Source organism: Piliocolobus tephrosceles, chromosome 7 (assembly GCF_002776525.5).
Source record: "Piliocolobus tephrosceles isolate RC106 chromosome 7, ASM277652v3, whole genome shotgun sequence".
Taxonomy (NCBI): Eukaryota; Metazoa; Chordata; class Mammalia; order Primates; family Cercopithecidae; genus Piliocolobus; species Piliocolobus tephrosceles.
This window is the reverse complement of record NC_045440.1, coordinates 111,441,180-111,467,620: the sequence shown is the minus strand read 5'-3', so window position 1 is coordinate 111,467,620 and position 26,441 is coordinate 111,441,180. Positions and strand designations below refer to the sequence as shown.

The 26,441-nt window shown below is 39.3% G+C and overlaps 1 protein-coding gene across 3 annotated transcripts in view; it reads left to right on the top strand.

Moving 5' to 3' along the window:
• The first annotated feature begins 5,861 nt into the window (after positions 1 to 5,861).
• Positions 5,862 to 26,441, top strand: part of RSPO2 (R-spondin 2) — a 184,391-nt gene continuing 163,811 nt past the window's right edge. The window contains exons 1-2 of one of the 3 annotated variants that reach the window (XM_023223272.1): positions 5,862 to 6,350; positions 6,742 to 7,004. In XM_023223272.1, the coding sequence (XP_023079040.1) occupies positions 6,911 to 7,004 (94 nt within the window). In that variant the 5' untranslated portion in view covers positions 5,862 to 6,350; positions 6,742 to 6,910. Of the gene's footprint in view, positions 6,624 to 6,741; positions 7,005 to 7,598; positions 7,687 to 26,441 lie in introns of those variants that run through there. The other 2 variants (XM_023223281.1, XM_023223290.1) reach the window with 2 other exon arrangements.

Genomic DNA, 26,441 nt, shown 5'->3' with positions numbered 1-26,441 from the left:
TGTGTTCTCATTGTTCAACTCCCACTTATGAGTGAGAACATGCAGTGTTTCGTTTTCTGTTCCTGTGTTAGTTTGCTGAGAATGATGGTTTCCAGCTTCAACCGTGTCCCTGCAAAGGACATGAACTCATCCTTTTTTATGGCTGCACAGTATTACATTGTGTATATGTGCCACATTTCTTTATCCAGTCTATCACTGATGGGCATTTGGGTTGGTTATAAGTCTTTGCTATTGTGAACAGTGCCACGGTAAACATATGTGTGTATGTGTCTTTATACTGGAATGATTTACAATTCTTTGGGTATATACCCAGTAATGAGACTGGTGAGTCAAATAGTATTTCTGGTTCTAGACCCTTGAGGGATCAACACACTGTCTTCCACAATGGTGGAACTAATTTACACTCCCACTAACAAGGTAAAAGCGTTCCTATTTCTCCACATCCTCTCCAGCATCTGTTGTTTCCTGGCTTTTTAACGAACACCATTCTAACTGGCATGAGATGGTATCTCATTGTGGTTTTGATTTGTATTTCTCTAATGACCAGTGATAATGAGCTTTTTTCATATGTTTGTTGGCTGCATAAACGTCTTCTCTTGAGAAGGGTCTACTCATATCCCTTGGTTGTTTTTTTCTTGTAAATTTGTTTCAGTTCTTTGTAGATTCTGGATATTAGCCCTTAGTTAGATGGATAGATTGCAAAATTTTTCTCTCATTCTGTAGGTTACCTGTTCACTCTGATGATAGTTTCTTTTGTTGTGCAGAGGCTTTTTAGTTTAATTAGATCCCATTTGTCAATTTTGGCTTTTGTTGCCATTGCTTCTGGAGTTTTAGTCATGAATTCTTTGCTCATGTTTATGTTCTGAATGGTATTGCCTAGGTTTTCTTCTAGGGTTTTTATGGTTTTAGGTCTTATGTTTAAGTCTTTAATTCATCTTCAGTTAATTTTTATACAAGGTTTAAGGAAGGGGTCCAGTTTCAGTTTTCTACCTATGGCTACCTACTTTTTCCCAAACAATTTATTAAATAGGGAATCCTTTCCCCATTGCTTTTGTCAGGTTTGTCAAAGATCAGATGGTTGTAGATGTGTGGCATTATTTCTGAGGACTCTGTTCTGTTCCATTGGTCTCTATATATGTTTTGATACCAGTACCATGCTGTTTTGGTTACTGTAGCCTTGTAGTATAGTTTGAAGTCAGGTAGCATGATGCCTCCAGCTTTGTTCTTTTTGCTTAGGATTGTCTTGGCCATATGGGCTCTTTTTTAGTTCCATATGAAATTTAAAGTAGTTTTTACTAATTCTGTGAAGGAAGTCAATGGTAGTTTGATGGGGATAGCATTGAATCTATAAATTACTTTGGGCAGTATGGCCATTATCATGATATTGATTCTTCCTATACATGAGCATGGAATGTTTTTTCCATTTCTTTGTGTCCTCTCTGATTTCCTTGAGCAGTGATTTGTAGTTCTCCTTGAAGAGGTCCTTCACATCCCTTGTAAATTGTATTCCTAGGTATTTTATTCTCTTTGTAGCAATTGTGAGTGAGAGTTCTGTCATGATTTGGCTCTCTGTTTGCTTGCTATTGTTGTATAGGAATGCTTGTGATTTTTGCACATTTATTTTGTATCCTGAGATTTTGCTGAAGTTGCTTATCAGCTTAAGGAGATTTTGGGCTGAGACAATGGGGTTTTCTAAATATAGGATCATGTCATCTGCAAACAGAGACAATTTGACTTCTTCTCTTCCTATTTGGATACCTTTATTTCTTTCTCTTGCCTGATTGCCCTGGCCAGAACTTCCAATACTATGTGGAATAGGAGTGGTGAGAGAGGGCATCCTTGTCTTGTGCTGGTTTTCAAAGGCAATGCTTCCAGCTTTTGCCCATTCAGTATGATATTGGTTGTGGGTTTGTCATAAATAGCGAGGAAGAGCTTTCTCAAGTATAACACAGGAAGCTATAAAAGATAAGACTGGCAAACTGTACTATGTAAAAGTATTTAAATTTTTTTACATATTAATATACATCAAAAACAAAGTCAAAAGATAAATGAGAAACTTGGAAAAATATTTGCAATTCAAGTCACAAAAGAGAATATATATCAATATATGCAAATTCTACAAACAAAAACAAATGACCAAGAACACAATAGAAAAATAGGCAAATTATATCTTCAGAGAGTTCATGGAAAAGAAAATACAAATGGGTGGAGCATACTAAAGACACACAAAATTTCATTTAAAAGAAAACAAATACAAATTAACACTTTACTGAGAAACCACTTTTTGCCTACAAGTGTCAAAAGTCAAAAAGTGTTGGCCGGCATCTAGAGATAGGCATTTTCACATGGTGTAATATGAAAGAACCTTTGTGAAACGCAATTTGCAGAACACACACACATATATCCAACTGTTTGATTCAACTTTTCTACTTTTAAGAATTTATAATGGAAAGGTAAAATGACACATGAAAAAGTTAATTGAAGCATTGCTTAAGATATAAAAAATATGAAAACAATCTAACTGTCTATTGGTAGGGAGGCTGGCTAAATACAGTCATACAATGAAATAATATGAGACTGTATAAAAAGAACAGGACAGTTCTCTATGAACTGATGCCATGGTGGCTCATACCTATAATCCCAGCACTTTGGGAGGCTGAGGCAGGCGGATCACGAGGTCAGGAGATCGAGACCATCCTGGCTAGCATGGTGAAACCCTGTCTCTGCTAAAAATACAAAAATTAGCTGGGCATGGTCATGTGTGCCTGTAATCTCAGCTACTCGGGAGGTTGAGGCAGGAGAATCGCTTGAACCAGGAAGTCGGAGGTTAGAGTGAGCCCAGATCGTGCCACTGTACTCTAGCCTGATGACAGAGCAAGACTCCATTTCAAAAAAAAAAAAAAAAAAAATCAAAGTATAGATTAGTGAATACAGTATTCTACTAGTTGCATAAAAGACGGGAAGAATATATTATAAAACAGAGAAGAATGTATTATATATATGTACATGCACATATATGTATGCCTATATATGTGCATGTACATATATATAATACATTCTTCCTTCTCTCCTTGCTTGATAAGCAAAAAGATTATCAAGTTACTCGTTTGATAAGAACAAAACATCTCCTGAAGTATACCAAAAACCTTGAAAGTTTGTACAAGAATAACTGATTGACTCTAAGGGAAAACTGGATGCCTGAGAGAAGGAGGTAGGAGAGACTTTGCCCTGTTATGCTCTTTTGTAAGGATTGAATTCTGAGCTGTATGAACAATTACAAGTCAAAAAATAAAATACAGAAGTTATTTCCTATCTATAACATCATCCCCCACTTTTGCCCTCAGTTATTTTTCCCTATCACCAATGAGTGGTATAGAGTCAACCTCCTCAGTATACTTCTCTATAAACAGAACCCAGGCACAAGTCTATTTACAAAGCCGGGTTAATGAAACCACTATATAAACTCAGTTTGAAGAAAAAGTCCATTGAGTCTCCAAGATGGAGAAACTGTGAGCTGTGAGCCTCAACAACACCACATTCAGAGTTTAGAAATGAAAGGAAGCAGAGATATGGGATTAAAGTTAATGATAGTCTAGGATCCGTTAGGGTTGTATTTTTTAGTAACAAGAACATTCCTGGGATTTTGAAGTCAGGAAAAATATTCAGTGAATGTAAAAAAAAAAAAAAAAAAAAAAAAAAAAATCTGCATTATCAACAAATTAGCCCCAAAGTGATTAAGTGTGAGACTCCAAGTACCCCAAGAACTAAATCTGACAGAGTTTTAAGTTTCACTGGTGTCTTTTAAGAGGCAAAGATAGACCAGGAGGGAGCAAAAGAAGGAATTAAGAATTTTCCTTTCTTTCAGAGCCCATTCTTTTCTTACTAAACAAATTAACCAATTTTCTACAGAAGTGGTGCTATCAAAATTCTTCATCATGAACTGAATCTCGGGGTTCACTAAACTGAAAAGCATCTCTGGCTAAAAATGCATCAACTGTACAACGCAAAGGATTAAAATTAAAATTATGGAAAGTTGTCTTTGAAGGGATAAGGGTGAAAGTGGTCTGTAAATTTAACTAAGGACAGCAGTGGCTAACCCTATTCTTTCTACACAAAGAACCATCACTGATGAGTTTGCCCTCACACTGGTTAGATACCACAGCAAACTTCCTAGTAAAAATAGAAAATTGATTGTAAACCAGAACATGTAGAAGTGAAAGAGACCTTGGGCAGATTTCCTAAAAATACTGCCAAGGAAACTGAGACCAAGAAAATTGCCCAAAGTGACCCAGGTGATTAATGGTAGCCTTAGATCTGCTTGGTCTTGTGTTTACTTTTGCCTTTAAATATTTTAAAGGACACTGATTACCATTGATCTGGAACGGATCTCAAAGCTTTGCAAGGAGGCAGGGTGCTTACTTAGGGAAGACTTCCTTTCTCCCATAGATTTAACTCCTTTATAAGTACAATTCATTTGTTATGTGCATATATGACTATATTTGGAAAGAAGTAGTATTTATGGTGCTGAAGAGATATTCAGCATCATATCAAGATGATCAAGAAATATCAAGTTATGCCAAACACTGGGGCCACTCCCTACACTGAAATGTTTCCAATTGCTTCCAAATTCTGTGATAAAAATCAAGGACTCAAAAGTCAAGAAACAGATCCACTGTTTCTGAAATGTGTTTTGTCAACTCTCTTTGTGCCCTGTGGGCCAGTCTCAGGGCTGGATTTTCTTATCTATGAAATGGGACCAATGACCTCAACTCAGATTTACTTGGGTGTTCTCAGGCATGCATCAAAGGCACACTGCTGAAATTCTTAGCACATAAATACCACTATGTAATAGTGAGTCTGTAAAATAGTTATGAATGGGCAATAATAGAATAGTTAATAAATATGAGTACTGCAATATTCTTTTTATATGATTGTCTTTTAAGTCATCAAATTTCTGAACATCTTCTGAAACTGAAGGAATAAAAAAGGGAATTTAAATAGTATAAAATGCTATCAGAATAATATGGTAACTGTGGGCATATCTATAGACATTCATACTGCCAACGGTTAGTGGCATAAATTCTTATCTTTTGCTTAAGGAATACATACATTTTTTCCTACGATAGTGAATGCAGGACAGATTTCACTAGAATGAAATTGGATGGCATCAAGTCTATTTAATGTAACACTTTGTTAAACAGAATATTTCCCCCAAACCCAGAGCACCTAAAAGTTTAATTCAGGAGACTTTGGAAATGGGAGGAGGAGAGAGGAGGATTAAGAATGAAAAATACTTTAGTGGGAAGTAAACTTTTAAAAATTATTTTTAAAGAATCAAGGCCCCAACTTCTTGAGTTTCAGGCAATGGATCACAGGTTTTTGTTAGTTTTATTGGAGGAGAAACAAAGTAAATAACAGTTCTGAGGATGAGCAAAAGCTATTGGGAATACCCATCTCACTCCTTAAAGTGGGGGCGCATTTTATGAATAATTTCAGCAGGCTACCATACCTTCCTGCAAAACATAGACAAGATGTAAATTAAAAAGTGGCAGAGGTGTGGCATATTGCAAAAGTTTAAAGGGAGTCATCAGTCCTTCAGTCAGATCCCCCTGCAGAAAGGTTGGCGCTGCCGTTGGAACTGACCTTAGAGCTCTGGAGAGGACTCCTTGGGGGTGAACAGCCGGGTTCTGGGACCCAGCAAGGTCAGGGGGCGTCTCCATCCCACCTACTCTTTATCTTTCGCATTTTGGAAAGCCCGAAGAGGATTCGCCCGGAGTTAGGCGAGCTGTTGGCTGTCAGCGTTCTTTAGGACCTCAGGGAAACCGGGCGTTTCTGGCTTTAGGACCCAGGAACTCCAAGGCAGCCTAGACTTAGATGCCTTGGACCACAGCACCACCTACTTATAGAAGCATCCCGAGCCTCAGCCAGTCTGCATCTCCATCGGAAAGTGCGCTCGCCACATCCCTTCGGATCACTTCATCCTCCCGGGAGCGTTCTACCTTCTACAGCTCGGAAAGAACGAAATCTTAGCTGTGAAGTGAGCGTGGAGAAAGCGCAGGAAGCGACACAATTGGTTAGGGACATAGAGAGTGAGAGCCGGCGCACCCCTAGCCCGGGGACCGCGCTCGCGGGCGCGGACGGAGCATCCCAGTGGCTGCACCCGCCGCTCCGCGCTTCTGCCCGGCGCCGCCAACACCGTGGTGGCCGCTGGAATCCCAGAGCTGCCAGGCGCTCCCGGCCGGTCTCGGCAAACTTTTCTCCAGCCCACGTGCTAACCAAGCGGCTCGCTTCCCGAGCCTGGGATGGAGCACCGCGCCTAGGGAGGCCGCGTCGCCCGAGACGTGCGCACGGTAGGCAACCCACACCAAGGCAGCCGCAGCCGCGGCGCTTGGGTACCCTGCCGTGGACTCCAAATGGCCCAAGAGCGGTCTTTTAGCCCTGCACTCTCACTGTCTTTGGAGCTCTTTCCTTTCCTCGGAGCGCCCGCACAACGCCCTATGCCCCCGGGTTGGAGCTTAGGGCTCAGCAGAGGTTGCTAATTCACTGATTGTAATCACCTTCCTCTCCAACTCGTCCGCAGCTGCCCGCTCTGGATTAAGCCGCTCCGCGGCTCGTGCTAGGCAGTGGGTTCGCTTCCTCCTTCCCTCTCTTCTTTAAATGGGGACGCGCGAAGGCGCAGCTGCCTCTCCGGGGCTCTCTCCATCTCCCACACACTCTGTTTTCGCTTCCCTCATCTCTCAGGTTCGTGGCGGAGAGATGCTGATCGCGCTGAACTGACCGGTGCGGCCCGGGGGTGAGTGGCGAGTCTCCCTCTGAGTCCTCCCCAGCAGCGCGGCCGGCGCCGGCTCTTTGGGCGAGCCCTCCAGTTCCTAGACTTTGAGAGGCGTCTCTCCCCCGCCCGACCGTCCAGATGCAGTTTCGCCTTTTCTCCTTTGCCCTCATCATTCTGAACTGCATGGATTACAGCCACTGCCAAGGCAACCGATGGAGACGCAGTAAGCGAGGTGGGTCTTTCTCTGCCAAAGGTGTGTGGGCTTCAGGGGTGGCTTGTGGCGGTGCTCACTCACGCCCTGGCTCCGGGGACTCAGATGGGCAGGGCTGTGCTCTCCACCTCAGCTTTTGCGGGTCCCCACTCGCCACCTTTAGGACCCTGGAGCTCTACAGAACACTCCGTGTTTCTGCACCCTAGAGGCGCAGGCAGTCGGGGCGAGACGCGCTGGGAGCTGGGCGAGCCGGGCGCCACTCGGGCGCTCAGGGCCAAGTCGTGCGGTCCGCACTCACGTTCGCTGCCCCACCTCCTCACCTGAATTTGTCTCTTTAGAACGTATTTCCTATTTGGCATGCATTTTTTTTTTTTTTTTTTTTGGTCGTTATTCTCTCTGTCCTCTTAACCATCTTCCCTGTAGCTCATTTGTTTTACCTTCCCCATCCACGTGCGCCCCAAACCCGGCCTCAGATCTCTTTGGACTTGACCTAGCACAGTGTGTGTGTGTGTGTGTGGTGTGTGGGTGTACCCACGCGTGTTTGTATTCCGGAGTTTGGGAGGGGTACCAAGTCGATGGGGAGGGCCTCCATTTCCAGAAAAAGGCAAACAGATCTTTTTCTGGAACCTGCGACGAGATGAGAACTTTCTGAATTGAGCCGCAATTCCCGCGCTGGTTTTCTGGAGAGTCCTCGCCTGCAGAGGTTTGTTTTTAAAACAGGCCCCACTTTGCTCTCTCCATTTGCTTTGCAAAAGCAGCTACACCGGTGGAGGCTTCTGTTCTCAATGAAATTCACTTGCGGCTTTTTAACTGCTCCCTCCCTCTCCATCACTTGTGCGTAGCGGAGAAGGCGGGTGGAAGCCTCCAGAAAGGTTTCTGGGAACTCGCTTTCCTGCAGATTTAGTGCATATTTCTGTCTTGGAGTCTGCTGGAGATGCAACTAATCCAAGTGCATTTTAGAAGAAGGGCGGCTAGACACGATTCAATTTTCTAGGGGGATTTAAACATAAACCACCCACCACACGCACATCGAATTAACCGCGCAGGAAAAGTACGCAGCAGCCCCTTCCCAGGGACCTGGTGAGAGCTGTCTATTTTCATCCGGCACTTTGGACTTTTGCGCAATTAGAATTTGTCGCCGGGTTCATGAATCTTGACTTTCTCTTCTTCTCCAAAGTGTAAACGTCTCACTTGACCTGTGACGTGATTTGTTTATACCTCATTGCATGTAAACTCCGGTCCTGCATCCAGATTTTAGGGAAGACTTTTCCGAACCTTAGTTTTTTGATGGCTTTTTAGGACATTGTTAAGCTGTTCTCACCTAGGGGTAGAGCTAGAGATTGGCTCACCTGAGCGCAGAGCTCCAAATAACTGATGGTGTGCGACTTCTGTAGTCCCTGCTCTTCAACTGTCTCGGTATCTGCTGCTGGTAAGGATAAACCCTCTCCAACTTCTCTCCCTCTCTCTCCCCTGATTTCTGACTTTTGGAAATTGTTTATTTTCAGAAATTATTCTACTTAAAAATACTAGAAATTTCTTCCCAAAGGCCATGAGAGTTTGATATTGATACTTGTCTTGAAAAAGCCCCTTTTCATCTCCTCTCTCCTCCCCTCCTAACTGATTGCTTTCTCAATACCAGTACTTTCTTTCGAGTATTCGGCAGAGCCAGCAATTTTTTATTACACTATGGTCAAAAGTGTTTGGAGAGGCTTTTCCCCTTTTTATAAGTCAAAGCTGCAGTCTACTTAGAAAAACTAAAGTGCTTGAAGTCTGCAAAGTATAGAAATATCTAAAATCCTTTGCGAGATCCTTATTAGATGACTTACTAATTCAGTGATAGCTTTCTGATCCACACTGCCTGTCCCATTGTGGTTGAGTGGGGAAGAACTAAGCATATTGTTTTAGTAGAACTTAATGCAGAGATGCTGTTTGGTGGAAAAGGACATTACAGCACTCCTGCGGCCAGAAGGGATACTGCATGCCTTCTCTGCAGTGCCATCTCTAAGAATCTTCCTATGCCTTCTAAGGTATCTGAAGCAGAATCTATTTATCTCAAATAGCAGAATCTCTTGTAACGATTACCATCCACATCCCAAAGCACTGACATTCTAACTCTAAATTGTGCAGTAGTAGCTTATGCCAGATCAACCTTTTGATTTAATAAAATTCAAATGCTTTCAAGAACGTGTAAATTGGTAAGGGTGTAAAAAAACTATCAACGTTATTATTATTATTATTATTATTATTATTATTATTATTATTATTCTTTTCTTCTTCTCAACAGATGTCCCTTTACAAATCCCAAGTTTCTGGCTAAAATAACTGTGGTCCTTAAAAGTGACCACACTATCTGTACCAACAAAGGGTGTACTGTGTTTTTAATTAAAAGTGGAACTACTTAAAGGGCTGGCCAGACAGTGTAGGGTGATAGTAGCTTTTCTGCTTTGCAAGGAAGCTTAAGGATTGCATTGTGAGAGTATTGAAATGAATAGAGATCTAACTCAAGTTGTGTGAATTGTCCCTCTTCACAAACTTAAGCTGGTTTTAATTGATCTCATGTCCACTGATTGATCCTACACCAATTGTTGTGCATACCAAACAATTGGCTTTCCCCAAAAAGATTGATTTCAATTAGTTCCTCAGTGAATGCTTGACTACTGGCCAAATCATGTCAGCAGTGACAGTTGACATGTTAGGGCCTATGTGGTACCAACATTTCCTTTTTTCCCCTTTGTTTTGGATAGTGTCAGTTAAGTATTATTTTGCAGGAAGAAAAGTAATTGGTATTTTTTAAAAAAGGTGTTGTAGCTTGGAAGATTAGTTACTTTCTTGGCTTTTGTGCTACAAGGTAGGTGGCAGTGGTACCAGGATTGGTTAGGCTTACCCCTGGGACCTGAATCTTTTTTTTTCCCCCATATTCCATCTGCAAATAATCAAACCTTCAGTGTGGAGCATTCTCCGAACTCCTTTGGCATTATGTTTAGTCTGCTCTATGATCTCACATGCTCCATAATATCATTTTCTTAATGAAATAAAATTCTTGGCAGAGATTAGATAATTTAGTCAGTTAAAATCAATTGCATCCAGTTTGGAATGGAGAGCAAATATATCATTTAATGGTATATTTTATTTCAGAATATAGCCAGAAGATTGAGAAAATAGAATTTTGACCTCTACTTTTGGACAAAACTTCAAATGGGGGAGATCATCACGAACAATAACACTACCCACCTACCATATTTTCTTCCCCTTATTTTGAAAAATTATAAAAATGCATTTGATAGTCACTAATGGGGCCTGGTTGCAATAATTTTTAAAAGTTAGACACAAACACAATACAATACTGACAATGAATATCTTTTAGAGAGGGGGAGACACATGCCAACATTTTGTAAAGCTTATTGACAACCCTTATTTTCCTCTCCATGTAACATATTAAGATTTGTCTCCCTGACTCCCCCTTCAAAATAGTCATGATTGGCTATTGTTAACCCCTACTGTCTATCTTGGTCTGGAGACCACTTATGATTGATTTATATGGTAAGTGGAGTTATTTGATTACTTTCATTTTTTGGAAAAGTCGTAAGCCACATTTCAGGCTGAATTACTGAAAGGTGGATAGACAAATCATAACTTTATTGTGGTCTCCTGGAATTTCTCAAGCATGGCATGTAATGACTTAATCTTGTATCTCCCTCATTCTATTTTTATACCTTGTGATATTTTAACCAGGGATTTATGAAAACTTCTTGATAAAATTCTCAATGCAGCAAGGTTTCCAAATGTGTAATTCATGTTTCTGGTGGTCTGATGGCAGGGGGCGTGCTATGACAAGTGTTTCCTGCTGTAGTCTTTTCCACATTGAATCCTCAGCTTCTCCTTCCTCTAATAACTCCTCATTTCACAAAATTAGACTTAGCTTCTTCCATAGAAGGGAAAGGTTTATCACAAATAGTGTGGCATGTTTCTGGTAACTGAGGCTGGAAAAAGCAAATATTTTCTCTTAAACGTTATAGAGCTAAATTAATTTGTGTTCTTAAAAACTTATTGATGAGATTGGAAGATTTTTTTTACAAGTACTTCTTAAATAGTTTACTTTTCCTGATATTCTTTCAAAATACAAAATGACACATGGAACATACTAACCTACAGTTAAATGAAAAAGTTTCAAAACACATTTTGTATGCTTGCTTACTTTAAGTTCCAAAGTATTTCAGAAAAGCTGATGTGATGTTTAACTTTGCAAAATAAACATGTTCTTTCTTTTCTTTTCTCTATTTTGATTGGCTGCTTTGTCTTCCAACATAACTGCATAATTTTTTAAGGCAGGGTCTTACTAGTACAGAGAGGTCAGAAAGTTGCTGTGCTCAAACTAACACCTTATTTTGCTACAGAAATTTGGAAGTGATTCAGAATAGGTGACATTCCCCTAGGCCCTGGGCTTTCTTTATTTGCTTTTAAAATCCAGCTTGGGTAGAATCCAATATTCACAGAAATCACAACTTGGAAATGACACTTCTAGTTCCTTAATGCAAAACCACCTCTTGATTTATTTAGAGACAAACTGGTCAGTTTGTGGAATATCCAGGGTAGTTCTTTCCTTCCAACTTACTTACTGCCTTTAAACTATTTCTTTTGGAAATACGTATCCTTATCCATCCCAAGTGCAGGAAATAGGGAACAGACAGATTTTATTTGATATAAGCTTGATAACTATGATAAAAGGAGGTGATAAACTTTGGGATGACAAAGTTTTAAAATTTCAGTATTTAAGATGACATGAAGCTTATTTTTTCTCCATTAACTGCAGCAATCAATGGCTGATCAGGTGAAGACAGTGTTGTATGTCTATATTTATACATTTTCATGTGTTCATCCAGAATAAATAGAAAACATGCTAATTAATACTGAAGTGTATACATAATGTATATTATACATATTAGGGAAAGTATATATGCATACCTGTATATATGGGTGTGTGTGTAGGGAAAGCGACGAGGATGCTATAATTATGGAGGATCGGGATTTCAGAACTAAAAGATTTTTCACTCATTTTTTTCTAGTCCTTTTCATCTTTCTCTTCGACAAGATGAAAAGATGGGAGTGGGTGGGAAAGGGGGTGGCAGGGAGAGAACGAGAATAAGATTGGGTAAGGATAGTGTTTTTACTCTTTCCAAAGCCCACCTTCCACCTGTTCTTACCTCCTCTAGGATCCTTCTGTGTCAGTCACCCTTATTTCAAGCATGCTGCTGTTCCTCTAATCCCAAAATTCCTCATTTCCTCCCTCTTCACACTGCTTTCCAATCTCTTCTGCTTTTCTTCACTTCTTCTATTCCCTTCTCTGGCTTGATAATCCTGTTTCATTCACTCTTCAATATATTACTATTTGGCTTCTACTGTCACCCTTTTAATAAAAAGATTTTCTTTTCTTTAAAGATATTTTTATGCCTTCACAGAAATTAACAAAAAAAATATTAAAAGTTTATAAACGTAAGACTTATTTTTAGAGTGCTTTTAGGTTCACAGTGAAATTGAGTGGAAGGTACAGAGATTTTAGAAAGGGGTTTCTTAATGGCCAGTCATACTCACCTCATTTCCAAGTCCAGCATTGGTACAGTCCTCTGGGACTTGTTCCTATGGTGATACCTTATCACCTCTTTCCTTTGGCCAGTGACACTACACTAGTCTCATTGAGAATGTAGACTAGTGTTTCTTCCCCTTTATTCATTTCCGTGGGGAATTTTACCCATCCCTGTTTCTTGAATTTTCATTTCTACATAAAGTCCTTTAATTCTAGGCTCAATTTTTCTTTTCTTTTTTTTTTTTTTTTCATTTTTAGCTTCAGATTATCCTACACTCAGGTCTCCCAACTAATGCCAATATGGATAGATATTCCATGCATACTCAAACTTGACAATTCACTTCCTCTTTTGTGTCCCCTCCCAAATGTGCTCCTCTGCTTGTATTCTTTATTTTTATCCATGGAGTTCTGGGTGCCCAGACTGGGAGCCTTGCTATAGTCTTTGACTTTTCTGTTGCCTCTTTATCATTTTATTCTTGCCTAAACTATATTGGATTAGTGAGCTTATATCCAGCTCATCCTTTCCATTCCCAAAGGTATTTCCTAGCTCAGGCCCTTATAGACTCCTCATCCTCCAGCATCTACTTCAATCCACTTACGATGCTCCATCCCTTACAATGCTGTCACATTCCATTTTTCTCCACCACAGATCTGATCATGTTACTTCTCTGCTAATAAACCCCAAATCTCCCAGACCTCCGTATTGATTGCAGAATAAACATCAGCCTCTTCTGTAGCAGTCAGCGTTCCCCACCATCTGACCACAGCCTGCTTTCAACCTTCCACCACCTTGAAAGCACACTTCGCTTAAGCTATCCCAGATTACTTCATTTCCAGGCATGTCATGCGTTTTCAAGCTCTCGCGCTGTTGAGCATGTGTGTGGCGTGGTGCCCACCTAAAATGCCACTGCTTCTGTGAAGTCTTCCTAGAATTTTCTGCCTTCCTTTCTAAAGCCAAAATAAATTATTCCCTCATAGTTTCTTAGCTTTCTGGGCTACTCTTACAGGACTCTTATTTTTCCTTTTTTTCTGGTTATCTTGCCTTATGTGGCATATTTTAAGCTTCTCTTAGGCAGAACTACAGTACATTTATCTTTGTACTCCTCAAGCTAGACCTTTTAGAGTGCTTTCTCCACAAAATGTAGTGGAACAAAACGTCATTGTATATGAGATTTTTGTTGTTTGCCCTTAAAATTATTTTGGTGACTTAATGAGAAATGGCGTGTGTGTTTTTTTTAAATCAAAGTTGTTTGCACATAGTTGAAGTTGGAATGATTAAATATTATGGGGATTCTCATCATTTGTAATTCTTTATAATTTAAAGAAAAATTAAAAAAAAAAAAAAAAACCTGAGGTATAAAAGCATCCCCAGCCAAGTACTCATTCTGAAGTCTCTTCTGATTATTTCAGAATTTCTCAGAGTACACTAGTGTCTGTATACTTGTTTGTTATTTGAATGATGGAGTATTCCAAGTGACAGGTGATTTGTGTGTAGAGAAGAGAAAACTGGTGGTGGTGGGGTAACACTTTTTTTTTTTTTTTTTTGAGACGGAATTTAGCTCTTGTCGCCCAGGCTGGAGTGCACTGTTGCGATCTTGACTCACTGAACCTCTGCCTCCTGGGTCCAAGTGATTCTTTTGACTCAGCTTCCCAAGTAGCTGGGATTATAGATGTCTGATACCATGCCCGGCTAATTTTTGTATTTTTAGTAGAATGGGGTTTTGCCACGTTGGCCAGGCTGGTCTTGAACTCCTGACCTCAGGCGATCCTCCTGCCTTGGCCTCCCAAAGTGCTGGGATTACAGGTGTGAGCCACTGTGCCCAGCTGGTAACCCATATTTTAAAAAATACTTATTTTATAGAAAAGGGCAATAAAGGATTTTTATCCCCAGTTTGACCATATGAATGAATAATAATTTAGGAGAAAATAAAAGAAAGTGGTATTTGCCTTCTAAAAAGATACTTAATAATATAAGTTAATACAGGAAAAATTTATCCTAGTTATATTTATGATTTTAGTATAATATAGCTACATGGACATACCAGTGAGAGACACAGATGTGTGTGTATTTTAGAACAAGTTCTGTAAGTATGAAGAGACCACGTAGTTCTGTGTAGTGCCTTTCAGGAGAACACTGACATTTCAGTGTCCTTTGAATGAAGTGGGACCTGTTTGACTTATACAGAAGGTGAGCTGCTTACAGAAATGTGTGGTTTTAAAACTAACAGTTAAGAGAATAGAGCTAGAATTCAACTTTCCTGAATTCACTGAGTTTTCCTGTACATAGTATGTTTCAACACAAACATTAATTCAAAGAAAAGAAATTCCCTTTGAACCCATTCAAAAGTTCTTCAGACCACAGACTTTTATTGAGCCCCAGAACTTCCTACAACTCATAATTATGCAATGAAGTAATGAATATTAAATAACTGAAGGCTGAGGGTTGGAGTAATGGGTAGAACCATAAGTATATTTTAGCAAAAATTTGCATACTTGCATTGGGAATTTTTAAAATTATTTTTGAATACGAATTATAGAAACATTTCTAGCATTGTAATAGCCAGAACAAATGTGTGCATGTGTGTACTTGCCTGTACTTGTGTTCATGTATGTGTGTATTGGTGTGTATGTGTATTTTGTGTTTAACACACATGTTACAATAAGGGTTAGAGCAAAGGTATTAAATATTTATTTTTACTCTAAAATGTAGAGAAAGTGATTATAGGTAGCCTTTCTCATCTAGTCATTTGGAGAAAACCTTCTACAATTTACTTAAAACTTTTTCAATTTTCATCTCTTGCTGCAAGATATTAAGAGCACTTATGAAAAAGAAGTTATCCAGTTCAGCACGTTTGTTTTGAGAAGGGTTTCTTAACTTGGGGTCCAGAGGTAGGGCTAGGGTTTTTGCAAGCTTTCTGAAATTAGAAGCTTTCTGATTTCTGTTGCTTTTTGTGATGTAGAAGGACAATATAGAGCTTCCACTAAAGTTTCAAAGAAGTCCAAGTTTCACCTCTTTCTTTCAATAGGTTAAGAAGCATTGGCTTAAAAAACAGGAGGTGGACCTTCCAAATTAGCATGATGCCAAATGACTGCTTCAAAGTGATATAGATACTTGTTTTCTAAAAATTTATTTTCCTTGTGTGAGTTTTCAGCCATTTGCTATGTTTATATTTAACAATATGAAACCACATTGGAAGCACTATCTCAAGATTTATTTCAGTAAATAATTACTTGGCAAGTAATTTCTTACTCAAAGACAATAGTTGTTAAATTCTCTCCATCCCACTAAAGAGTTTATAAAAGTACAACATAAATATACAGTATAGGGGTTTTGTTAAAACTTCTCATGTGATCTAACTTTTATCTCATTAAGAAAACAGTTAATATATAGTTTTAGAAATAGCTGTTGTAGCTTTCCAGCTGGTGACATGCGGCGCTGGCATTGATCTGACTTGAGGCATCATGCTGCCAGTTCATAGAATGGCCAGAACTGGGGCTTAGCACTCTTTAATTCTGGCCAAGAGGGCTCCTGCTAGATCTTTGTTTCTGTGTCAGCACATTTTAGAATTTTTGTGTCACGATGGCTTTAGTCTCTCTCCTGTTGCTGGATACAATTGCCAACTAATCACCTCAGCAATGAAAACACATGGACCAATAGAGGGCACACTTTGCATTCTTTTCCCTATGCTTTGTTCTCTGAAATTTTCTGGGATTTGTGCTTCCTTTGCTTTGCCCTATTGGTTCAGGGGCAAAACCTGCTCTGCTCTCTCCATGGACACTGTGATCATCTTGATGTCATCACAGAGAGAACAAAGGAACAAATAAAAAGAACTTTTCGGTCTTACTGAACATTTCTGGTTTTGATCACTAATCTCCTTTTAACAAGACCTCACCAAGAGGCAAACTGAACCAACCTCACTGTTTTAATATCTGTGAGACACAGATGTTGAAAGCTACAGATTTAATTAACATGCAGGTAGGTTCCAGCTTCTGCAGCCACTTTGAAAAGCATCAGTTGGTTTTATTTTATGTTTTCAATTCAGATGTGTTCCATAAGATGAATGCCCTAAAATTTAAGCAACTGGATGACTCCAAATTAATACTTCCTAATTAATTGTTTTTCAAATTCTTTAATCTTTGTAGAGAGACCTATTTATTTTGATGCTTCTTTCATACTTTGGCCCTTTGAGAATTGTGAAAATTGATATTCTGAAAATCCAAAGTTTTTTTTTTTTTTTTTTTTTGACTGAGTCTTACTCTGTCACCCAGCCAAAGTATTTTTAAGTTTTCATTCCCCCTTATGTAATAAAGTATGACTTGGGGCTTAAAAATTCTCTGGCATCTCATTGTTTTTCACCTCACATGCTGTGTTCTCATGCCTCTTCCTGGTAGTCAAAAGCAGGCTTTTTAATGTTGAATGATCCGCGCTGTGTCGTCATTAAACTGCATGTTTAGTTATTCACTCTTTCTCTTCCAAGATTTTGAAGATTTACTTTGCCCTGCCGGTTCAGCTGGCAGACCTCCTGTGCGTTCCCCATGAAGTTTAGCTGAATCATAGGGGATTAATATCCTATGACCAAATGACATATTATCTGCCCATCCCCCAAAATATAACTCTTCCGGGGGTAACTATGGTATCTGTCATTTCCTGCTCTTTTACTGTCATAGATGATCTTTAAAAACTCTGCCCTGGATGAGAGACCTTGCTGGTCTAGTGTATTGGGAAGAGTTGTTCCTGCAGCTCCCATGTTACCATACCCAAATAGACATTAAAAGAAGGCAGTCCTGGTCTTCAACTTGTCATATCTTCTGGGTAGTTCTCGTAGGTGGAAGAACATCTACAAGAACTTATGTTTATTTTGATACTTACTTCTTGATGATGTTCTAGAGGTTCACTTTCGTCAGATGGGTGTGTGTTTAAGGGAATTTTGAGAAACTCTTGCTTGTTAGTTGTGGGCTCTTCTGAGGAGATATGAGGAAGTGGGGGAGAATAGCTGTAGTTTGGGTAAGTGGAATGAAGAAACTAGCTTAATATTTTTTTACTTATCCAAGGATCTTGGTATCTGATGACTTCAGAAAAATCAGAGCTGTCCTATGCATAGCATTCCTTCCCCTGATGAAAGATATCTTGTGGCCACCCTCCTTCACCCAGCATAGTGTAATTGAGAAACTTTGTTAGGGTCAAGAAACTACGTAATTTGAAAAACCACTGGTGTCTGATAAGTGTACAGCAGTGGTTACCAGAAGCACTATTAGTGGGTTGAGGTTAGTTTGTTGTGGTGATAGAGAAGCCATTTGCACCACTCCTGGTGGTCAGTAAGTCACATCAGCAGTGGCTGATATGATTCTTGACTGAATCCTGTCCATTATGAAAGTTCTTTTTTCCCTCATTTAAATAATATTATCCTGAAAATTGATCTAGAGCTTTGGAAACTACCCCTTGAAAACTGATTTCCCAAATCATGAGTTTAGTGTAATTTAATTGTTCTGTATGCAGAGGAGTTATTTGCAGCTACTATGGGTGATCTTAACATGATTTTGATTTGAAACTGACTCAAATGAATAACTGTTCAGGAGGCTTGGCAAGCTTCTGCACATCAAGCAGTCATTTTTTGTTGTTGAATTCAGAGAGAAAAGTTTAAGAAATGTGACAGGCTGGACCTAGGGAAAGGAAAGAGCAGGAACAAGATCATTTCCTTAGACTTGAGGTCGATCCTGTGAAAAATGAATGTGATTAATTTTTGGAATTAAAGCAAAATGAAGGAATTTTATGAAGAGGAAGATTAAAGTTTATATTTAGAAAATTATCCACTAATGGAAGAGAACCTTCTTTGGAATTTTGACTTTGGAAGCTGCCTCTTTCCAACAGCAGAGAGCATCTCTTGAGAGTGTTTTAAAGCTGGTGACTTTACAACACTCTCGAGTGAACTCTAAGGACCTTTCACATGGTAAGAGCCACCACACAGCCATCTGTAATGCTATCTAATAGGTACTTAAATATAAAGTCTTGTTGACAGCCGCTTGAACTCAAAATACAAGACCCTTCCTGAAGAGAGGACACTAAACAAAACCACTTTAAGAGATGAGGTCTTGCTGTGTTGCCCAGGCTGGGCTCAAGTGATCCTCCCACCTTAGCTTCCCAAGTAGCTGAGACGACAGGCATGTGCCACCACTCTCAGCTAAAATTGCTTCTTGAGATTCTGCACCATATGCTTCTGCATCATTATTGTAAACTTCAGTAATAATGTGATAGATATTGACATTCAATATGAATTTCTGAAAGAAGGTGTATACCTCAATTCTTACATGACCATGATGTTAATTTGTAAAATGTTTCATTATAAGAAACTTTGAGATTTCAATATAACTATAACCAACATGGGTTATGCCATACAGATATTTTGCTTTCTTTAATGGGTTGCTAGACTGGAAGACAAGTATTGGACAAAATTTTAATATCTGGCGCCTATGAAGGCATAATAGACTTAAAAACCCCTTCAGACAAGGTAGAGAAATGAAAGTACATCATCTTAAGCTACTTTCTTGAGTTACATTTGGTAGAGAGTGGTGAGTAATGGATTGATGTCTACTCTGTGGAAATCTTGGGTGTACAGAAGGATCCTGTCTTCGGCCTTGTCTGAAACAATATTTTCTTAATGATTTCATTGAAGACAGGTGGTAGACGAACCACACTTTTGCATAATATGAAGTTGAACAGTACATTTAGGATGTGGGATGACTGGTTACAAAAAGATCTCAATGGCTAGGAATGACAGGATGAATTTACAAATGAGTAAAAACGTAGAGTTTACTCTTTAAAATCAAAGAACTAGCTGGGCACAGTGGCTCACCTCTGTAATCCCAGCACTGTGGGAGGCCTAGGCAGGCAGATCACAAGGTCAAGAGATCACGACCATCCTGGCCAACATGGTGAAACCCCATCTCTGCTAAAAATACAAAAATTAGCTGGGCGGGGTGGTACACGCCTGTAGTCCTAGCTACTCGGGAGGCTGAGGCAGGAGAATCACTTGAACCCAGGAGGCAGAGGTTGCAATAAGCTGACATTGCGTCACTGTACTCCAGCCTGGTGACAGAGCGAGACTCCATGTCAAATACATACACACACACACCCCCAACAATGGAAGGAAGAATAGGATGTTGGACACAACGTTTTCTCATTGATTTTTGACTTACTTTGAGGTTATAATGTAATGTAATTGCAAAAAGAATTCATTGCATTAAGAGAAATATTTACCTAGATTCAAGAATAAACCAGATGAAGGCTCTTAGCCTATCTTACATTCTTTTCTAGAGTCATTACTTTAAGAAGTGCATTGACAGCACACGTTATTATACAGTATTAATTTCCTAGGACTGCTATGACAAAGTACCACAAACTGGATGGTGTGAAACAGCAGAAATTTCTTTTCTCACCATCTGGAGGCTAAAAGTCCAAAATCAAGATGTAAGGAAGTTCATGCTCTTTCTGAGACCCTAGGGGAGGAGCCTTCCTTGTTTCTTCCAGCCTCTGGTAGCCTCAGATGTTCCTTGACTTGTAGCAGTAGAATTCCAATCTCTGCTTCCATGTTCACATGGCTGTCTTAGCTCTGGTTTTATTTCTTTTGACAGAAAACCAGTTCTATTAGATTAGGGCCCACCTTAATAACCTAATGTTAACTTGATTACATCTGCAAAAACCCTATTTGCAAATAAGGCCGCATTCACAGGCATTGAGAATTAGGGCTTCAATATATCTTCTCTGAATACTCAGTGCAACCCATAACAAATACCATTTGCATCAGACCCTGTAGTCTTTTAAATCCTCATTTTCATAACCCTGTGGAATATTATAATAATAATAATGTTAATATAACAAGTAGTGGTAGTAGAAGCGGAATACTTAGTAGAGGAAGGATCACTGCATATAGCTACAGACTGTATATTGGACATAAAGCAAGAATGATATTAATGGCACCCCCTGGACTTGTTGCTGTCATGGCCCTGAGGGTAGGGATGCTTTAGACATGGTTTATAAGTGTACGGTGTTTGGAGTATGTAACTTCAAGTTCCTTTCTGCCTCTAAAGTTGTGTGAAACTACACAAACCCAAAGAGTCACCTCTTTATTACTTATTACAGCATCTTTATTACTTTTTCAAACAAATCTATGAATCAACTTGGCTTCTTACTGTTCATCTCTATCAGCTGAAGCTGAAATTCCGTTTAGCTGTTTTTTGTTTGTTTTTGAGATGGAGTCTCACTCTGTCACCCAGGCTGTAGTGCAATGGCGTGGTCTCAGCTCACTGCAACCTCTGCCTCCCTGATTCAAGCGATTCTCCCACCTCAGCCTCCCGAGTAGTGGGGACTACAGGCGTCCGCCACCACACCTAATTTTTGAATTTTTAGTAGACAGGGTTTCACTGTGTTGGCCAGGGTGGTCTTGAACTCCTGACCTTGTGATCTGTCTGCCTTGGCCTCCCAAAGGGCTGGGATTACAGGCATGAGCCACTGCGCCCGGCCTTAGCTGTTTTTATTGAAGTTTGCTGTCCTCTAAGAGCTGTTAGCACTCTTTATGGAGCATTAGTGAAATCTCAATATTGCCTACTATACATGACTTCTGGTGTTAGAGTGTCTTAAACTAGTTTTCTCTGATTTTGAGTAGTGTCAAATGCTGGCATTGCCAAGGGGCTTGATCTATTCATGCTTGTGTGCTGCATATAAAGGGCGAGTAGGAACATTGTTTTAAAGCTATTGTGAAATATCTGAAACATAAAACAGTAATGTGATGAATCCCTATATATCCCTCACCCAGACTGAACAAATATTGAGATTTTTGCCACACTGACTTCATTTATTCTTTATTTTCTGTTTTACTTTGTATTGGCTGAAATATTGTAAAGAAAATCACAGATACTACATCATTTCACCTTACATATTTCTGAGTGTATTTCTTACAAATGTAGATTTTCTTTCCAAGCTGCAATGTCATTAATCTACCTAACAAAATTAGTTATTCCTTGGTAACACCTCTTAGTAATCGGTATGTAATGGATTTCCCCAGTTGCCTCAAAAATGTCGTTATACTGTGGCTATGCTTGAATCAGCATTGAAACAACACCACTCATTGCATTTGGTAGGTATGTCCCTCAAGTATCTTTGATTTTAGGTAGTACTTCCTTCCCACTCATTTTTCCATGCCATTGACTTATTGAAAAAGAAAAAAAGGTCAATTTTCTGCAAAATATCTAACATCCTTCCATTTGTTCTCCTGTTGGGGTTGTTTAACTTGTTCCTCAATCTTCCACAATTTCTGTGAACTAGAAGTTCTCCTTGAAGGTTGGATTAGATTCAGGTTCAACTTTTTTGGCTGGAACACCTTGCAGGTGATGCTGAGTGCTTCATATTACATCACACCAGGAGGCACACAATGTCTCGTTGTACCATTCTTAGTCATGCTGAGATTAACCAGTGGATTCCTGTGGTACCAGCCCTATCACCCTCCATTTTAATGATATTTGTCTGAGTTATCAGTTTCATTAGGGGTTGCAAAATGGTGATTTTTTTTTCTAATTCTTACTACGAAGTTTATTAGCTGAAAATCTTCTATTAAAAACCGTTCCTTTTTCAGCTATAGATATTTTTGTACTATGAAACACAATTCTTACAGGTAAAGCAGACAATAAGCTTATTTTTTTCCATTTTAATTGCTGATTCTTAGAAAGGACAGTTGATATGTGTTTAGCTGGGATGGTGGGTGAACTTCATGTAAGTGAATAAAGTGCTTTGATTTGTGTCAAGCCGTTCCCTGTCAGATGGAGGAGGTGAGGTCTTCCAAAAGTTTCTTGCTTACTGAAACAGTAGTACTAAGATGACATTTTTTTAAAAAAAACTTTTTGGTTTTTGCTAACAGAAATGATGTGCAAACCTTCTGGAAGCCTGAATTCTATTAGACATCTTCTGATGTTTTCTGTTTATAGCTTTCAGAGAAGCTACTAAGTTGAACATACAGTAGCTTCAGTATGGTGTAATCTGAGGCTCATTGGATGGAAAAACAGTACTTTCTGCTACTTAAACACCCTCTGGAAGGCTTAGAGAGGAGAGGAAGGAAAATATTAGAGATCAACTGGATGTTGAAGAATACAAGTAATGTCACCTGAGAGGGATTAAGTTTTCTCAAAGCTTGTCTTGAATGGCAGCTAGCCACTTAGAATTGGCCCTTGTAGCCCATCAGGGCTTGTCTGTTGCTGTGCAGTCTTGTCTTTTCTTTCTTTTTTTCTTTTTCTTTTTTTTTTGAGATGGAATTTCACTCTTTGTTGCCCAGGCTGGAGTGCAATGGCGTGATCTCTGCCACCATAAACTCAGCCTCCTGGGTTCAAGCGATTCTCCTGCCTCAGCCTCCCAAGAAGCTGGGATTACAGGTACCCACCACCATGCCCAGATAATTTTTGTATTTTTAGTAGAGATGGGGTTTCACCATGTTGGCCAGGCTGGTCTCAAACTCCTGATCTCTGGTGATTTGTCCACCTTGGCCTCCCAAAGTGCTGGGATTACACACGTGAGCTACTGCGCCCAGCCTGCTGTGCAGTCTTTAACGTAACATATAAACAAAGGGCCTAGAGATTACATGTCTTCTGTGGGCAAGTGACAGTTTTTTTTTTTTTTTTAATTCCTTCTGCTTATTAGATGCAACTAGCTGTTTCTAATTACAGAAACCTTTCCTTTATTCATTTAAAAACTTAGCTCATTGCTTTGAATTAATACTATTGGCATAATTTTTGTATGACCTGTTGAAAGATACCCATAATATGTACATTTAACAGTTTTACTATCCAGTGAAGTCAAAAATTTAATTCACACAAATGCCTATTGAGAGGATTAAAGGGCTTGTTATACATTTTTGACCGTAAGTATTATGAATATACAACATTTAATATGTGGCTCATAAAACCCTGTTGCTGGAGTAAGACAACACTGGAGGTGTGTGCTTTTCTTACTAGTAAAGTGCCTTTGTAGTATCTTTTTTTTTTTTTTTTTTAAAGTTCTGGGATACATGTGTGGAATGTATAGGTTTGTTACATAGGTATACATGTGCCATGGTGGTTTGCTGCACCTATTAACCCGTCATCTAGGTATTGTAGTACTTTTAAGAGAACAAACAGTATTGCAAACTGAAGAAACTGGTTATATTGCAAGTCAGGGAATAGAACTAGGAATACACATAGCTTTTACAAATGAAAAGATTCTTGGGATTTTTTTTTTCTCTTCAACCTGTTTAGTGTTTTTTAAGTAAGAAAATAAATGATCTGTATCTACTAATTGGGGTCTGTAGTTGATGTCATTTATATGCCTCCTGCCTTTACATTTTGGGTTTTGAATGTTATTTTGGTAATAACCCCCTGCATTGTTGAGATATTTAGGTGTTTGTCTTGGAAGCGAGTAGTAAAGACTTTACACTATCCTTGTATAAATAGGTGATTTTTTTTAAAGCCACTTACTGTATTCTTTAAAAATGAATATAAGCCAAAAATGTATTAATGATTGGCAATTGATAATTTTGAAAATTATTGGAATTTGAAGAATAGAGAACAACACCATGAAGGAAATACAATTACCAATAATCTTTCTGCTCAGTGGCTGCTGTTAACATTTTGTGCTTTATCCTTCCAGATGTTTTTCCCTTCTACATAAATATAAAATTTTGAAACTTACTGTGTCATAAGTATATATTCTTACCGATTTTAATGACATTTAGAAAGTCTGCATCATAATTGTTCAACATGAAATTTTAAAATCAGTTTTCTTATTGTTGGGCAGTTAAACATTTCAGTATTAAAAAGTTTTCAAGATTGTTAATATGCTATCAATAAACTTATATTTTACACATCTGTTTTTCTTTCTTTCTTTCTTTCTTTCTTTTTGAGACAGGGTCTCACTCTGTTGCCAGACTGGCGTGCAGTGGTGTGATCTCGACTCACTGCAACCTCCGCCTCCCAGGTTCAAGAGATTCTCCTGCCTCAGCCTCCCAAGTAGCTGGGATTACAGGCATGTGCCACCATACCCAGCTAATTTTTGTATTTTTTGGTAGAGATGGGGTTTCATGATGTTGGCCAGGTTGGTCTCAAACTCCTGACCTCAAGTGATCCACCCCGCATTGGCCTCCCAAAGTACTAGGATTACAGGCTTGAGCACCATGCCTGGTCCACATCTTTTTTTTTTTTTTTTATCTTAGGAATCATTTATAGAACTAGAAATACCAATTAATACACTATAATCACTTATTGAGCATTTAGTATGTGCTAGGCGTAGTGTTGGTTTTCTTTTTTTCTTTTTTTTTTTGAGACAGAGACTGGCTTTGTCACCCAGGCTGGAGTGCTGTGGTGCCATCTTGGTTCACTGCAGCCTTGACCTCTTGGTCTCAAGTGATCCTCCCACCTCAGCATCCTGAGTATCTGGGACCACAGATGTGTACCACCATGCGTGGCTAATTTTTTTTGTATATGTTTGTAGAGATGGGGTTTTGCCATGTTGCCCAGGCTGGTGTCAAACTCCTGAGCTCAAGCGATCTGCCTGCCTCAGCCTCCCAAAGTGCTGGGATTACAGGTGTGAGTCACCATGCTTGCATGCTTGGGCCCATGCATAGGTTTTTGTTGTTGTTGTTGCCTTTTTAAAGGACACACATGTTTATTAGCTTACAGCTTCTGTGGAGCATCAGACTCTTGGCATAGCCTAAGTTAACTTCTCTGCTGCAGGATCTCATTTGATTATAAATGTCCAATAATACAAATGTCGTGTTTCAATGGTGAGACTGTAGTCCAGAAAAAACCAATTCCCCTATAATACATAATCTCTGCAGCCAAGCATAGTTTCTAAGGTTACATATTATTTAATCCTCAAATGACCTTGTGAGGTAGACCTATTTTTCTCCTCACCTTAAAGATGAATCAGAGGGAACAGAGGGTGAATAGTTTGTCTAAGTTCAGAGCTAATAAGTGATGGAACTAGAATTCTATGTAGGCATTCTGACCCAGCTATGCTCTTAACCACTAGATGGAAATGTGAAGCTGTCAATCTCACTGCCAGTTGTTCTCCAGGATATTGTACTAATTCTAATGGTGGGAGATGTTGGGCATATTGCCTTGAGTCGTTGATGATTTTTTTTTTTTTTAACGTCTTGTTGGCCTGTTCTGTTGTGGATAAAAATAAGCATCTCCCTTATCCCCAAGAGATTTAGTATTTAAATAGGGAAACAAAGCATTCTTTCCCATATATCCTGGCTCCAAATAACATTAATATCTACCTAGTTGCTTAAATAGTCCTTGTTTTCTCCTCAACACCTATTATTCTTACACCCTCTTTTCAGTATATTTTGAACTCCGCTTCTTCTAAGTCGGCAGCCATTTTGTAGGCTAGGCTGTCACCATCTTCCGAACCTGTCCGTGGCCTTCCCATTGATCTTTCTGTGATCCATTCTCCTTAGGGCAGCCAAGAATTGCTTATAAAATGAAAGCCAGCACATTTTCCCACCATTTAAATGCTTCAGTAGATTTCTATTACACCCCAAATAAGACAAACTCCTCACCCAGCCTGGAAGGCTCTCTCTGACATGTTCGCTGCTGCCTCCTCTAACTCTCCTTTCATTATCTCAGTCCTGTTGGGCTTCTTTCTCTCTCTCTCAAACACTCTCGATTTCCTCCTGTCTCATGACCTTTGCATTTGCTGTTCACTCTGTCTAGAAAACTCTTTCCCCATCTTTTTCACAACTAGCTCGCTCCTTTCACAGTAACTGTATCTACAGCAGCACATTTTTATTTGCCGTTTTCTTTTCTTTTTCTTTTGATGCAAGGTCTTGCTCTGTCACCCAGGCTGGAGTGCAGTGGTG